This window comes from Ambystoma mexicanum, chromosome 10, assembly GCF_040938575.1.
Source record: "Ambystoma mexicanum isolate Mex_15411 chromosome 10, UKY_AmexF1_1, whole genome shotgun sequence".
Lineage (NCBI taxonomy): Eukaryota > Metazoa > Chordata > Amphibia > Caudata > Ambystomatidae > Ambystoma > Ambystoma mexicanum.
Window position 1 is genome coordinate 1,231,315,760 of NC_090932.1, and position 17,711 is coordinate 1,231,333,470.

Below are 17,711 nucleotides of genomic sequence, written 5' to 3' on the forward strand. Positions count from 1 at the left end.
AGGCATTTTTCAAACCCAATTGAAGTTCAATAAACACTGTTGAACTGTGATCACTTATCTGTTTTACTGTTTGATACCATACCTTCCTTCCAACTGGTAGTAATCGTAATAATAATAGAACCATTAGCATGAAGCATATGTTCTCTGCAGGTGCAAAGCAATTGTTACTCACCAAACAAGCTAATGAAATAACATCAGTGGTCATGCTTTCATGCAAAGCATATACTTGTCACAGGTATTAAGGCATTCATGTTGGGTTACACATACATTATGGCCAGAATGTGGTCTGAGTCAAATGCATTTTAGATAACTGGTCAGTAGAAGGATAAGTGTCACAGGCAAGACCCACATTTGGATACCTTTCATACATTTTGAATTTGTTTGTGTGTGGTAGTATATGCCAACATCGCTTAAAGTACACAAGTGAGGATGTGTTCAAATTCCATGCTATTTGTTTACAGTCATCGATATATAGCTAAGGATGTCTGTGCAATCGGTCACAAGTACACACTTTCACCACTACATGGAAGCAGGATTGACGGGCAGTGTTAAGTCAAAGTATGGAAGCAGAATTGACAGGCAGTGTTGAGTCAAAGTATAACAGTTAGAAATCAAAATTGATAAAGTGAAGGATCTGCTAGATTGGCACATTTCATAATTGAGTGCCCATTTCTTGAATTCCAGCTTCCTCCATTACCGTTTTCTTTCCTCTTGGTATAGTTTCCAAGGCCAGCTGAGCCTGTCTCTTATAAATCATTCAAGGATATACTTTACAGCCATAACCTAGCTGAATATTGTCATATTGCGTCTTTTCAGTTCTACCTGTTTGTTTAGTTGCTTCTTTATTCAGAGTGACTGTATCCCGTCCTTGTATGCTTAGAATACATTGAAAGAATATTTTGTTAGATTAGGATTAACAGATTCCCAAATCATATTTTGATACTTAGATTATGGTCTGCATTTTTAACATTGTTCCTAAAACAGCAAGCAGTTTGTCTTTGCAATATATATATTGTCACTATGAAGGTTGTGGTTAAATATTCATAATGTTGCAGATGGCACAAGAATCACTTCCAGTCTCGGAGGGTGTTCAAGGATTTCTATTGAAGTTGTGGGCTGCAGGGTTATCAATCCCTCTCTCTCTCTCTCTTTCTCCCTTTCCCCCTGTCTCTCTCTCTCTCTCTCTCTCTCTCTCTCTCTCTTTTTCTCTCTCCTTCTCTCTCGTCTTGTGTTCACCTCCTCCCTAACCCACCCTGACCCGAGGTTAGTAGATGTAGAAGATTGACCAATACTGTCTATTTCGGTTTTCTACAAGTGGTGAGGACCTAAAGGCAGAACACCTTATCTCACTAAACTCCACTAGGGACATCCTAACTGTCCATACACGATTCAGTAGTTAGTGTTCTACCTGCATTTGAGGATTGTACCTTACAAATACCCAGTTGGATTCCAGCACCGTCTAGCATGCTCTCACATTTACCTTTCCTATGCTTTTCTCTTGTCCTCTTCTCCTCTCGCCCACCCATCTCCTACTGCCCCTCACTCCACCTGGGTCTTGCCTCCACCTTTTAATGTGACTCCTCCCTACAGTACTACTGTTCCCTTCTCCACACTCAGACGCCCCTTCTACACAATATTACACTCTTCCACACTACTACTCCCTCCTCCTTATTGCTATTCCCTCCTCCACACCACTAGTCCCTCCACCACACTACTACTCGAATACCCTCTGTTCACTCAGATCCATCTGCTTTGCAATCACTCCTTACACTCATTTTCCTAAACACACTTCCTCTTTCTAGCCAATTCATCACCTGCTCCAGCAATCACCTCCACAGTTCACCACACCTTCCTCCCTCCTTCTGGTCTCTTGGTTGCCCTCAAACCCCTACTCGGAACTCAACTGAGTAACCCATACTTCTTGCTCCCTGCTTAGATCCCTCTCTCTGCCCGGATTCGATTTCCCTGCTTGGCCAATCTTGCCCAGTCTTTCCCACCCGGGATGTGTGAAAGTCATAACTAGTGGGATAAGCCATGCTCACTTTGTCTGCGTGGGTCTGCCCCGTAATGGAGATTGTGGCCTGAGAAGAAAAGCCTTCTGGGCCCCTGTTCCGTGTCTCCCCTAGGTGAGTTCTCTGGGAGAAGAGTACTTCTCCTCTTTTCGCTCCCAGTGTTCTAAGCTGCTTGTAGTTTGTTGCATGGGCTTGCCAGTGTCGCTCAGCAGCTCCACAAAGTCCTCTTGTGTGCCATATTTGGAGGTGACTTCACCATGTGTTTTTCCTTCTCCCCGTCATGGATCTCTGTCACGTCTGGTGTGCATCTGCATAAATATCGTAGCTTCCGTCATGTCTGGTGTGCATCTGGATAAATATCGTAGCTTCCCTTCTTCTTTTCGGATCTCTCTCTGTGGCTGATCACAGTTGTAGACTGACGATAACTACATTCTCTTCTCTGGGCATGTGCTCCTAATAGTTTTTCTTGCTTTATCGCTTGGTTGCTGGATCTCTAAAAGAAGCAGAAACACACTGACAAGTATCTGATATTGGAGGTATGGCTTTTGATAACTGAGGTCTGCAGAGAAACATGCTGACACAAGTAGTGGGTTCAGGAATTGAGGGCCCTCTTAACAGATCCTCCCCAACAGTGGGCTCTGGTTGTAGATTTCTCCCTGTACCTCCAAACTTTTGTGAAGAGGGGTTTGTATTCCTTCTTGACAAAGCCAACATATTGGCCTTGTCGAAATTTCCAAAGTTACTGTCTTTTAACCAAAGACTAATCACTGGATGTCGAGTGAGAAAGGAGCTCTGGTCAAGGCTGTTGAACATAAAGGGAACATCACCAGCAGCTGTATCCCAGACCAAGGTAAACACTTGGGATCACCCATGTAAAGCAGTCACTTCCCAGAGAAACCACTCTTATTGATAGATTGTGTTCACAATTTCATGCATTGTTACCCCTAATGTACTTCTTTGTCAAGATTTTTCTTAATCAGTAAACAGTTAGCTACATGAAATAGTTACCTCCTTATGAAGTACTGCTGTTTGAGCTTTTTCGGTGATGAAAGGGGTTGTTAGAGAGAGGTTTTGCACAGTTTCAAATGAGGAGTATCTGGATCTGTGAGGCTAGAGAATAAACCTTGGATAAATTGTTGATTCCCCTACCTGGCTTCAGGCCATTCACTAACCTACATTTTTCACCTCTGTTTGCTTCCTAAGATGTCAACATGGAAAGTGAGTGCTGCATTCAGGGACATCAGATTTACACTCATGTTGGAAGGCAGCAGGAAGTGATGGAGTACTGATTTTGATGATCCCGTGTAAGGGAATGAATGTCTTAAAGAAGCTTACTCTCCAAATTTGACTTGGCTTTAACATTGTAGACATATACCTAATTCAAACGGATAGACTGCAGCTGAGAAATCATGTCCTAGATGCATACCTTTATCTAGAGACCCGGTCTTCAAAGGAGCTGGGTACATGTCTGTGTAGGAAGAGGTGTTCAGCCACTCTTGACAGATGTTTGTAAAGCAAGTTGTATACTTGGTATTACCACTTTTGCCAAATGGCAATTTTATCTAATCATTTTCGCCAAATTTGTTTCCACTTCTTTTACCACAAACTGGCAAATGTTAAGTTTGGGTAAGGTATATAGTGTAACGGTAGGAGGGGGCTTTCACTGTCTGTTTGCAGTAAAAAAGCAGTACATTTTATGTGAAAAAAATGAAAATACCAATCCGCAAAAATCGTTTTTTTCATAGAACCCAATATACACCTATAACACTCCTTCAATGTGAAAGGATGCATTTGGTCTTAGAACGTATGCACTTTTCGTGCCGTCCTTTTTATTGGCATCTCAGAGAAGCATACATATTTGTTCAGACAGGATACATAGCATATTTGAAGCCAAGCAGTTTGCTTTGTGTACCCCTTGTAAGCAAATTCACATTTTCACTGGGGAGTGAGCATAGCACACTTGAACACTGAGAGAAACAAAAGGATTCTCAAAGTCAGCTGATGCAAATATGTAAGGAAATTGTGAGATTTGCCCCATGAGAAAAAAACAACAAACTTCACCAAAGACCAGAGATCATTGAGCTTTGGTGAGGGGAAAATATAGTCGCTTGTCATACATCTTTTTGTATATTGTTCTGAGGGCACTGAGATCATTGGAGGAATAGGGCCTCCTCCTTGGGTATGCTATCAAATTAATTCCAAAGAGATTACCGCTGGAAGATGACCCGCTATCCAAAAATAATCCTGCTGCACTCTGTGATCACCAAGATTGCCTTCCAACTGCTTGCAAATGCCCCTTCACATATTAAACACCTAATACCAAATGGGAGAGCTACTTGGGTAGACCAGCAACTTCATCACTTGTGAAGGACACACAGGAGAAGTGATATAAGGTTAATGCTACCATGATTTTGTTGTATCTATGTATTCTGAATTAGAATAAGAATAGCCCTCTAAAACAGCCTCCCTGCCTCTATCAAACTTGAGCAGGACCACCTCAGGTTCCGGAAGTAACTCAAGACCTTCCATTTTGCTTCTGCTTTCTCTCTTCCTCTCCCCTGCTGAGGTCCCTGACTTCTCTGTGCACTGGGCACCTGGCTACTCTCTGAACTCGGGCCCAGGCTCCTTGCACTGCCTCTGCACTCCCTAGCACTTAAGGGTCTGTACCTGAAAACCTACAGTGCCTTCCCTCTGCACTTATGAGCCATCTGCTGGCTGCACTTATTGAGTTACCTTCCCCTCCCCCCCAGCACTTCTCCCCTCCCTCTTCCCTGCACTTGCGTGATCTGAATGAGTCAAGGTCTAGTAAGATCGTGGTTTTGTCCTCCTTTTGTTTCCTCCTCCCTGTCTTGTTGCGCATAGAAACACTTGTGTACAGGTGTGTTCTAAATGCCATAGCATATCATAGGGAGTTTCTGTGTAGAAAGAGAGAATGTTGAGACATGGAACTGGCGGTTGGTGAAGACAAGAGGGTAATGAGATGTTGGTGAGGCTGCTAGACTGTAACACACATACTTAATGATACAATAAACACCCTTCTACCTCGTGATCCTGTATGTAGCAAATACTTTCGATTTCAATTCACAGACCTTGGTTTTCTCGTCTCACAATCTTCAAGTTCAAGTGGATTTGTAAGAATTAATACATTGATGACTAGTGGTCATTAAATAGACTAATGATTACTATTTTCAATCACGTCTTTTGTACCAACTTAACATGCACAACATTTCATCTTTAATATACCAATAGTTTAATCTATTACTTTGGTGACCCAGTTATTTTTGTTTTTAGAATGATTCACTTTTACTTCAATGGATACACTTTTCTTTCTACTTCCAAAAGCTAATTTCGGAGCTCATATATTTTGATACAACTTTTGGAAACAGATGGTCAATTTCATATCTTCAGCAGTTGCCTCCAGATACCCAAGTGTCTCAACCTTCAGCTAATCCTCACAGTAACCTCCAATGTTTATCACATTCCACTCCAGGAGTAATTATCCGCATTTAATTCCTTCCATGTTAACATTACATTGAAGCACTCCCTATCAGATACAGTAGTCTGTAAATAATATATTTTTTAATCCTGAAATTGAAGAATGGCACATATCTTGGGAAGCATCTTTATTTTGATGTTCATTCATCTATGGAATGAAGCCAGTCCCTCTTGCAGGAGGTAAACTATAATGTTCTGTAATGGATTCCATGTTTCAAGTCCAATAAAGGGTCGCCATAATGGTACATTTTAACCAGTGATCAAAGAGGGTGCGGTTTCGAAGCAGTGCTCCTCTGCCTTTTTACATTAAGTGCTACTGTTCATATACTTTTATCGTAACAATAATTTGTTCCGGAATGGTTTTGTTTCAAATAGAACTGTAAGAACCAGTTGAAACCTGCACATTTAAGTGCACTGCACTGAACATTCCCTTCAACAGCAGGCACATTGGTTTGTGGGTTTGGATTGCATGTGGGAGTGGGTGTGGCGATGGGGTTTGGGTTTGTGGAGAGCAGGTCAGGCCAGCAGGGAACATAGTTCCACTACTTCTTTTCGTACACTGATTTTAACCCTCAGCATATGCATTGCTTAACAAGTACTTTTGGCCCAGGGAGAAACTAAATTAGAACCTGCTCTAAACCCACACAAACACAATGGTAAGAAACTGAGTTGGATTGTGGAGCTGCAGGAGTCTAAGAAGGTAAGGTGATGCATGGCATGCTTCATGTCCTGGAAAGACTGAGAGGACATCTTAGGTGGATTTCAAAAGTATGATTCATTTTGTAACCCCCTGGTCTGCCAACCGGTGACTTTGATACAGAACTCCCCCCTTCCTTCATTAACCTGTTGTAGTTAATATGATTTCTCTTGTCTGACTTGTATTTTTCCATTCTTGCTGCTATTAGGGAATGGGCTACCTCCATGCTAAAGGAATCCTCCACAAAGACCTCAAGTCCAAGAACGTGTTCTATGACAATGGCAAAGTGGTGATCACTGATTTTGGTCTCTTCAGCATCTCTGGGATTCTCCAGGTTGGCAGGTAAGTTGATGCCCTGATTACAGGGCCATTGAGTGAGGGTGGGAGTATTTTTTGAACCCGATAAGCTTGTATTTATGTGGTCTGGCGGGTAAGGTCCTGGATTTCATGACACAGACTTTCCCCTTTGGAAACCTATTTCAGTGTTTTAAATTCTATGCACTAGACATGACTATGGAGAGTATAACATTCTGTTGTGAATCGCTGTCATTTGTTTTTTTTTAGTAGTCATTCATTTCTTAAATTGTACTTTTTTGAAAAGGGGGGATTTGACTTCCTAACTTTACCATTGAGCTATTCAATGATGTTGAACATAGAATACAAGAATTCCCTTTCCCAGTGTTGGCCACGTTATGTTAGGAGAGAAGTCGGCTATGTGCTTCTCAGATCACGGTGGTACAAGCCTGGTTTGAAGTTTTGCCCTGTATCCCCCTCACATTTATCACAAACCAAAATATGTTAATATCTTAAGGAATTCTCCATTTTAGCAGACATGTAACTGAGTGACTACAAGCACTTCTTGCTCACACAGAAAAAGCCACAATGTGCCAGGGATCCTTGCTAATTTTTGTCATGTTTATTGTGGGATTTTCGCATTAGCCCAAACCTTTCGTTATTGTTAGGTAATTGCAAATCAAGTTTCTCCACTGGCTGATGAACCTATTGGTTAGTAACTTAAATAGAATTCCTCAGTGTTTTTTGCTTTCTCCTTGCACTCAATGTTCTTACCTTAGTCTCTGGTGGAAGATTTGTTTTCAATTTGTTATCCAGTGGAACTAAGACTGCTATAACTTGGATCGTTTGTCTATCCAATGCTGGTACATTGAGTTGATTAGAGTTCCCATTACTTCTGCTTGTATCAGAATATCCATTATACCTTAGATCATGGGTATCCAACTTCAGTCCTCAAAGGCCACAATCACGACAGGTTTTCAGGAGAGCCACTGGCCATGCAAATAGTTCTCACTTCGATTCTTTGTACGCGTATTTTTCTTGGATGGGTATCCTGGAAAAAAGGGGCACATCATGCTCTCCAGGGCTGGAGTTGGACTTCCCTCTTAGCGAGTATGTTTATGATAATCTGATAATACTTTAAAATGACAATGTCTTCTACGGACCTACCTATCTCCTCAAAGGAAGGAAGGAACAGTTGGAGTAAAGATGCCTAAATCTAATCCTTTGTCCACTCTTTCAAATTGAAGCAATTGCAACCCGTTAATTTTTTCAGATGGGCTCAACCACATGGAAATGGTTGTTTTCTCCCTAGTACTACACGTGTCTGATTAAAGAAGTACAATATGTTGTGCTGTTCTGTTGATTGCATCTTAAACGAGAAACTTGACACTGAGTGCAACACCAACGCGATGTGCAACAGCAATTTCAAGTCGCACCAAAGCGCATGGCAATGCATGGTCATGTTCGTTCTTGAATTACCTGTAAAGTGTATTTTAAAAATTGCAGATTAGCTATCACAATTTGGCACTAGACAATTAGGATGGTCATGGAGTACATTTTGTGTTAGATTTTAAATATATTGCTTTAACAAAAGCACACTCTCAAACAACAGGTTTTGTAATGTGTTTGTGCGTTTTGCCTTTCATCTCCAATGCACGGGAGGTGCGCCAGTGTCTGAGAAGACACGTTTCGATGGCCATTAGTGCTGTATAGGTGTGTTTTTGCTCTGATGTGAATAACCACTGCCATTCTTTATAAATATCAAACCAAGCCTTAATAAACTTAAAGTTAAGTGACTATATGCATTCTACAGAGTTTAGTCTCTTGCCCCCAAAGTCAGTAAGTAACAGTACACTAGCATGCTTCTGTCGTATTCATGCAGATATTGCACCGACGCAACTAGTAATACCGGCAATCCCCCCATGGTGTCATGGAATGGGGATTCATTTGCCATTACCAGCACCTGTAATCTGCTGGTAACACCGGCAGATCAGGTGCAGGTAACGGTAATACCATTTGCCGGTATCCTGTCGGTATTACTGCCAGGATACTGGCAAACAAGTAATGAGGGCCATTGACCTGGCTAACCTTTTGCTTCCATTTCAGAATTGAGTCAACCTAGCACATTTTTTGAATTCATTAACATTTGTGTTCAATTCTGGTCCTACATAGAGGGTCTCAGAGCGCCTTACTTGGTTATGAGGTTGAAAAGGTGGCAGGTTAAACAGATGTTACTATTTATTTACATTAGTTTAGTTTATTTATTTATAATGCGCGCCAGACCCAGGGGCATCAGGGCGCAGGATACAAGGATATGTTCAGCTTAGTTACATGGGTACATGAAATGCATAGGCAACAATAGGTGCGTGAGATACATCGGCATAGATACAGTGTAGATTGCATATGCAGCTAGATTCTAAAGTGATCACAGTACATCCGAAAGGGTGTCCAAAGGGGACTAACACATGATAAACGAGTCAAAATGCAGAAGGGTATGCGTGATGGAGAATATGGGTAGTCAAGTGAATGCTTATCAGGATGATTATTTATCGTTTTCTTTAAGCCAGTTGGTCAGATTCTGTCTAAATTTAGAGAAGGACTGGTGTTCTCTGAGTATTTTCTTCTAGTAGAGGAAATATGTTAATTTCTGTTGATCTTAAGTGCTGCTCTTAGGGCATTGTTCTGGAGAACCTGTATTTTATGGATAATCTGTTTGTTCGCACCAATATAGAGCACGTTACAGTAATCCAATTTAGAGATTATGAGGGCTCTAGCGAGAGTAAGGCAGCTGTCAGTGAAGAGGAATTGTTTACTAGCTCTGATTAGTTTGCACGTATATGCGTTAGCAGAAGCTAGGGAGTTAACTTGTTTAGTGAAGTTCAATGTGGCGTCTAGGTAGAAGCCTAGGGTCTTCACTTCCTTTGCTGCTTTTATGTTATTTCCATCAATGGTGAAATTAGCATAATCTGGGCTGAGTTTGGATAGGTGGGTTGAGGTGCCTAAGATAATAAACTCAGTTTTGTTATCGTTCAGACATTGTCCATGTGTGGCCATCCATGCCTGAACAATGCCATAAATTCTATTCACCAGAGCCAAGTCCACGACGTAATCTCCGGTGAGAGGTAGGAGTATTTGGATATCGTCTGCGTAATTCATGTAGGCGATACCCATATGGTCCATTTAATCAAAGAGGGGCTTAGTGAATACATTTTAGAGTGTTGGTGACACACAAGATCCCTGAGGTACAGCACAGGTTATAGGGATAGGGTCTGCAGAGGCCAAAGGTGAAAAGACTCTCATGGTCCTGTTGCTCAAGAATGACTCGATCCAAGTTATAGCCTCCTTAGAGAAATGAGCTACAAAGTCTAGGGGGCTGCATACAACTTTGTGGTCAACCAAGTTAAATGCAGCTAGAGGTCTAGTAGGAGGAGTAGGGCTTATTGGCTCTTATCTCTGAACTCATCTGTTTGGGCCTTGAGATCAATTAAAGCTGTCTCCGTACCATGTTGGGGACGGAATCTGGATTGGCCAGAACCTTGTAGGAGGTTGGATTCCAGGAAGTTCTGTATTTGAATATAGGCCACTTTATCTAGAATTTTTAATAGAAATGGCATAGTCGTGATGGGTTGAAGTTCGTGGGTATGGCGGGGTCAAGGGTTTGCTTTTTGAGTAGTGGTAGTACCCAAGATTCTTTCAAATTGTTCGGTACAGTACTGGTTGTGAATGAGGAGTTGATAAGTTTAGTTATGAAAGGCACGAGTTCTCTCGCAGCATCCTTAACAAGTTGTGCCGGGCATTGGTCACCTTTGCAATTGGACGGTTTAAGTCCCAGTATGACCTTCTGCACCTCAATGACAGAAACTTTATAGAAGCTAAAGCGATTTTCTTGTTTGCGGTGGTGTGGTGGAGCTACCCTCTGAGTGGTTCGAGGCTAGAGAAGCTTTCTTATGGGCAATTTTGGTTTGTAGGTTGGAGACTTTGTTAGTTAAGGCGTGCTGGATACTAAAGCACCACTTTTTATCTTTAATGCAGTTCTCTTGTGGTCAAATAGGTGTTTCCAGTTCTTTTGGAATACTGAACAATTCTTTGATGCTAGATTTTGATTGAGATATTCTTTTATCATAAGTCTCCTGTTTGGCTAAGAGGATGTCTTTCTTATATTGGGTTGAGACGTTGGTTAGGTTTAGTTTATTTTCTGCTGACGGAGAGAGTCTCCAAGCAGTATCAAGCTTTCTTTTAAGTAGTCTAAGGTTTTTTAAGTGAGGGGTGAACCAAGAGTTAAGGTGTTTTTTGGGTTTACTCTTCCTTAATTTGAGAGGTGCAATATTGTCAAAGGCTGAATTCATGATTTCGTTATACTGTTCAACTAGGGAGTTGGGGTCCCCGTTGTCAGGTACGGAATTAAGTTTAGGTATTTTGTGGGCCAGCAATTTGTCAACTGTCATGTGTTTTTTGTTCCTCGTGAGTGTAGGTGGGGCAAGTGGGGATGTCTGGGATGTGGTTAGATTAGTTGCCAATGTGAATACTAGGAGATGATGGTCTGTCCAGATCTGGGGAGCAATGGACGTGATGATAACATTGCAATTATATTCTGCTATCCAGTCGAGAGTTCGACTTTTGTCGTGTGTGGGTAGGTTTATTTTCTGAGTGAAGCCGAGCTCTTTCAAAGTCATAGCAATGGCAGTGGAGTGGGTATCCTTGATATCGCTGTAGCCTAATTTAAAATCACCTACCACTAAAGTTTGGGAGGTGTTTTTTAGATTGTTAGACAAGGCCATGGATATATCTTCCAAGAAGGTTCTAATGGGGCCTGGTCGTCTATAGATCAGAGAGATATTCAGCGTTTGGGAGTTGGCAGTGGGGACTTTGACTGTGAGGCATTCACAAGATTTCATAGTTGGTGTTGTAACAATTCTCATATCTAGGTTGGTCTTAGCTATAATTGCTATTTCTCCACCTCGAGAGATATGTCTGTCTGCTCGCAGGATGGTATAGTTATCGGGAACTGCCAGAGATAGGGCAGGGCCTGCAGCATCATGTAACCATGATTCTGAGATGACCAGGAAGTCAAGGTTATCTGTTAGAATAATATCTGATATTTCAGTTGCATGAGCAACTGGAGACCTGGCATTTATGAGAGCTCCTTTAAGGTTCGGTAGGTGGCTTTCTAATGCGGGGTGGTACTAGGACTGTCTTTAGACGTCCGCCTAGGACTGTTAGGTGTAGGTCTTTTGTGATTGGTAAGGCTTGTAATAGGCTCTGTAGCTACTTTCTGAAGTAGGCACCTTTTTAGGTAATTTAGCTGCTCAATTTTTTTGCTGGTAGTTCATACAGTTTGGATAGGCGAGCACGCAATCTTAGATTTCTATCAGCAGTGCTACATGGCACCTGTGCGATAGAGTATTCTTGTTGCTGGCTAGTTTTGTATACAGTTTTGTACTTTTGTGTGTCTATCATAGTAGGGCAGGTATGAGTATTAGGTAGGGTCATTGTACAAGAAAGCATAATGGTGCTAATTTTGGTGAACGTTGGTCTGTTATGCTAAGAGGAAGGAAAAGGCAATGTGGAGCGTTAGCCAAGCTATCTTAGATAGAGCACCTGTTGGGGGTCTGCCTGGACCGTGAAGGTACATAATGACGGTAGGCAGTCCTTGTTGAGCGTGGAGGGCTACTAATGGGCTAATTCCAAGATAAGGTGCAATGGAGTGCAGAGTAAGTAAGCTAGTACAGGAATATCTGAATTGGCCGGCTAGTTATAATCACTATAGTGCACAGTTGGGCAGGTTACCTTTAATCTATGCTCGTACAGCAGGGTGCATCAGCTAGTGTAAAGCTAAGCTGATGTAATAGGGCACATCAGAAAGTGAGGGCAGGCTAATATAGTAGGCTAATGCAATAGGGCGCAGCGGCAGGCAAGAGGCAGGCTAATGCAGTGGCAGCCGCAGTCATGAGGCAACAGTAGTCCTGGGGCAGGGCTAGTGCAGTGGTAGTAGCATTCCTATGGCTGGGCAACAACTGTGAAACGGTGCAACAACGTACAAGGTAGTAACATGCCTAAAGCTAGGCAATTGCAGTAATGTGTCACAATGACTAGCAGGCGGTAACACACCTATGGCTAATAGCAATAATGTGGCACAGTGACTAGCATTGAGCTGATGAATGCAGGTGCAATGACATACCTAAGGCTAATAGCAATAATTTGGCACAGTGACTAGCATGGAGCAGACTAATGCAGGTGCAGTGACATACATAAGGCTGGGAAATTACAATGATACAGGGCAACAACTAGCATGAGGCAGTGTTGTAACAATGGCAGCATTAGTCATACGGCATGGCTGGTTACAGTGCAGGCATGGTGACCAGCAGTTGGCAGAATAGGTACATTATGGCCGTAGTGACCATGGCAGTAGTGGTATACATGTAAACAGTATGGCCAGGGTTACGTGATAAATCCTGATATGGCACAATAAGGTATGGGCATGTGGACAGTGTTCAAAGGTCATACGAGTCTTAAAGGAGTACGAGTATGCAAGTCTTGAGGATCGGCCGACGAGTAGGCTTACCGAATCTCAACGTTCATGGTATGGATGACATCAGCAAGCGGGTGTAGGGTTACTCGGCTTGCGATTCTCTTAGTAAAAAGGGATTGGCAGGTAGCCAGGTGCAAGGAGTTAGACTCGTGGCCCAGACACAGAGAGGCACACGGCAGGCACAGACAGGCTCCGTGCCTTATATCAGGTGCCTTGGTGCAGGGTGCCAGCTCACGCCTTCCGGTGGGGCTAGGCACAGTATAAACAGAGGCTGTCCAATGGGATGCGAGGAGTGTTGCTAGGCAACCAGCAACACGATGAGTGATGCAGCCATTTTGGGGAAGGCACGCTGTTTCCACGTCTGCTGGACACAATGAGGAAACCCAGATTAATCAATTCTGCAATTCCAAAGTGCAGAAAATCAGTCGTCAGAAGGATGAACGTAGGTACAGTGGGTGCCTTGGGGCAGCTGGATGCGGCTCAGGATGCGGCCTCGGAGTGGTCCGGTGTCGGGGATCAGCTGTTCTAGCTGGTCGACGGATGCGGCAAGGCTCGTGCCCGCGCGAGGGAGGAGGCGAAGTTAATATCATTAATTGTTAATATCATTAATTTTGCACCTTGAAACACTTGTGTATAGGCGCATTATAAATGCCATATGATATCATATCGAATGGAGCCTCACTCTTTTAACCCAATTGCATCTGTCATGGTGGCACCACCAGAAATCAATGTTGTTGTATCAAGATGTTACCCCTTTAAGAGATGAAGTGCATCTTAACTTGATGTCCCTGATTTAAGTGAACTCTGTAAAGACCTTCCAACTTGCTGCAGTAAATGCCATGCTTATGCAAGTCTTTGTCCCAAAAGATCGCTGTGGCTGTTGGACGTCAGTCTGGAAATACAAGACACATATCGGCTCTCAACAGAGAACTCCACTGACACACGGCCGAAGCAGCATACAATACCCTCCAGACAAGTCTGTTTGCGTCATAACCGACAGAGTAATAGGCACTTTTTTTTGTTAATTCCTCCTAGTCAAATCTTACACTTTGGAGTCGTGCATCTGCAATTAGCACTTTTGCAAATGTTTTATGATGTAGCACAGCATTAACTCCCAGGAGAAGAACCTCTAAATCAGAATCCCCCCCTAAACCGTAATGATACCGCAACGCTGTGGAGTCTCAGTTGGCCTAGGATAGCCGGCCTAGGATAGCCGGCCTCTACGCCGATGTGTAGAGCCGCTCACCTCAGGACTCAAGTGTGGACAGAAGGGGTCCCCCTCTCTCGCCCGTATTGCACCGCACATTCGTTGGACACCTGGTGCTCAAATACAGATTAATTTGGAGTGTGGGTCCAGTTGAGAGCAGATTAGTTTAGCCAAGTTGTGATGGAATTGTACCCGGACTAATAGCATGTAATACTATTGCATGTAATTGAAATGAAAGTAGGCAGCATACCATGTAGTACCTTTAGCACATTTACATTACTTTTCACATACTAACACTTTAGGCACATACGAGTCTGGTTTTCACTGAATTACACCATTTTTTTTAAACAAGTTTACCAAGTACTAAAACGATTTCTTTGTGTTCCAAGATCAGCAAAGTAGCCACTCAAACATACCTCCCCAGCATCCTCTGTGATACCAACTACTCTAATATACGATCAGTTAATCTGTTAGGCTCTTGCTTCAATATATTCGCCCTCCTCACCATCCGCAGATGCTAGTTTGTGGCATTACTTTATGTGCCCACTTCCTATCCTTGATGGCATTCAGTTTCTCTTTATCAAATCAAATACCTCTTAGTACGTCAGAGAAACTTGTGTAAAATGTTTTTCTAGATGAACTTATTATACTTATGCAATCTTACAAATGTGATATTTAGTGCAATTTTATGATAAAGGCAATGGAAAGAGTGACAGCCTATATGAATACCTTAATGCAGTACTTGCTATCATGTATTGTACACAGTGTAGAGGCGTGTGTATTTAATAATTATCATAACTGTACTACTCCCTTTTGTTACGAAGTACAACTGCAATAAAAATGTAAATTCCTTATATACGTATTACTTCCGTCATTCTGACAATGGTATCTTTATATTTCCCTACCAAAATCAAAGACCTTTTTGGATGCATCATTTCCTCAGCCTTTAGTGAAAGAGTGAAAAATATGTTAGGCCTGAGCTAACATTTGCAAGTCTGGCCCGTGGTCGGATGAATATTTGGCAAAATATTTGTCTTCACTGGTAGGACAGGACAGGTTTTTTTGGGCGTGGACGACAGACAAACTTGCTGCACAGTTCCGGGTCTCACGATTCATTGACCAATCCAAAGCAGGGGATCTAACAGTGAATAGCTGGTTTATTTGCTGGATTCATCTAGCCAATAAGGTGCCTATCAGCTGATTTAGTGGGTTCATTCAGAAATGTGGAGCCCACGAATCTCCTAAAGGAAGTTCATCCCCCTACTTGAGACCCTGCTCGCTTTATTTTTCTTCATGGGTTTTTGCCAAGCAGCAAGAAAAAGAATACCACAGGGAACACGTGGAAGGCGTTTGGAAGAGGGTGTTTCGGCGAGGGTGTTTGACAATGGGTGTATGGGAGGGGGTGTTTGGAAAATTGTTTTGTGCTTCTTCATGATCTTTTTGTAGTATCTTCTAAGTTAGTTTGTTTTGAATCAGTTGTTCTGCTCCTCTTTGTCTGTCCAGGGTGTGCAAGTGCCTGGTGATAGTTTCCCTTTATATTGTGTGGGGCTTTCCCCTTTTTGTGTACATTTGTAAGATATAAAAAAAACAAGCTTCCCACATTTGTTTTCCCAAAAACATAAAATATACACTTTCCCTATAGGGATTCATTGTAAATGCTGTCTGCCATGCGTGCATGGGAGACAGCGTTTATTTTTGCATTGTAAACACTGCTTACCATGCGAGCATGGCAAGCAGTGCTCACAATCAAATGTAAACACTGCCTCGCATGCCAGCATGCCAGGCAGCAATCACTCACTTTCCACTACCGAGTGCAAATGTAAAGGGCAAAAGGCAGAATACACGCTTGTATGCTGCCTTTTGCCCTTTACATTTGCCCCTGCAGTGCAAATATACATTTTTGGCAGTAAGGAACTGTTTACTTTAAAGTGGAAACGTAATGGCTCCATGGCGTCTAATTACAAATTTAGCAAACATGAGCTCCTGTGTGTATGTTGGCTGTTGTTTTATTGTGTTTTATTGTATAAATATAGTTGTAGATTGTGATTGTATGTTGCAGCTGTAGGATTTTTATTTGTCCCCTTGCTTGTTCCCTGCTTGCTCTCCTGCTTGCTTTTTGTTTATCTTGTTTGTTCCCTTGCCTGTTTGCTTGGATTTGTGCTGCTGGTTCACAAGATTCTGGGTCTCTGGTTCCCTTGGTTCACACCGTTCTCACCCTTTTTGGCTATTTTCAAAGTTGAGCTGCCTGCTACTTGGGGAGGGAATGAGGAAGAAGGTGTGGGGAGATGAGTAGGAGGAAAAGGAGGAGGCAGAGGTGGAGTTGCTGAATGTCCCCTTCCAGAAGAAAGAGGAGTCCCCATGATTAATGAGGAGGGAGGAACGCCCTGTTCTTTGTGGGTGCTAGTTAGTGGGACCAGGGCAGAGGGCACTGCTAAACCTTTCAGCCAGTGGAGGAGTTGGAGGCATTGGGAAAGGCCTCACGAGTAGAAATGTATGTGGGGGAGGTACTGGCATGGACAATCTCAGATGCAGGTGTGGGTGGTACTCATATGAAGGCCCTGACTGAGGCAGTGGAAGATCACGCAGGCATGTCTGTCCTGGAGCAGGAAGGTGTGGCTGCAGCAAGCACCCTGGAGGAAATTGGGTCCTGACTGGGCAAGGGGTCTAGGAGACGACGTTGTCTCCACTCAGATGTGCGAGGGTGAAGCTTCATATGAGGAGCAGGACCAGCTTGCACTGGTGCCACAACAGGAGGGAGACCAACCTGAGGAGAAGGGGCAGCTTCAGGAAGAAGTAGCGATGGAGTATCCTCTTCCTGCTGTGGCAGAGGGGGAAAGCCATTTGGGAGTAGTGAACTCAATCCCCACTCGCATCCCACATCAAGGCCTGGTTGCAGGGTTATTTTTCCCTGCCAACAGGGAATTATCTCAGTGGAGAGGAGCCTAAGGTCTTCTACTTGGTGGAGGGCTGTGGGAAATGGGTCACGCCGGGCACACATCAAGTGACAAATGGGCCCCCACTCTAGGGACCACAGCAATGAGCTATGTGGGATGGTAGCATAGGAGGTAACATCAGGTGGACATATTCTTGGAGGACAGAGAACATGCATGCACCATGAATACCCCCTCCAGATGGTGAGAAGGAGGCTCTTTGCATCTCCCATGGCCGGGGTGCAGCACAGATGCAACCTTGGGAATGTGGTGGCCTAAACCCACTCCCACCAATACTGCCTAATCAGCAGTGTCAAATGCAGCCATTGGCAGGCCGCGTTTGCCATTGCCACGCCCTGCAGCTGGTGGGGGTTGTCTGACAACATCTACAGCAAGCATCTTTGGAAAGGTCCCCCGGGATGAGATCATGTGGCATGGGGGAACCTTATGCCTTTATTGTGGGCTGTCGGCAAGCACAGCGGAGCTGAACTATGCTGTGGTGGCAGACATCTTAAGGCAGCATTTCAAGCCCCATCACCCTTTCATC

The 17,711-nt window shown here is 43.3% G+C and overlaps 1 protein-coding gene across 1 annotated transcript in view; it reads left to right on the top strand.

Annotated features, from left to right (window-relative positions):
- The window catches only part of KSR2 (kinase suppressor of ras 2), a 2,560,931-nt gene that overhangs the window by 2,157,437 nt on the left and 385,783 nt on the right, over window positions 1-17,711 (top strand). Inside the window, exon 16 of the mRNA XM_069619206.1 lies at window positions 6,413-6,546. Within this exon, the coding sequence (XP_069475307.1) occupies window positions 6,413-6,546 (134 nt within the window). The remainder of the gene's footprint in view (window positions 1-6,412; window positions 6,547-17,711) is intronic.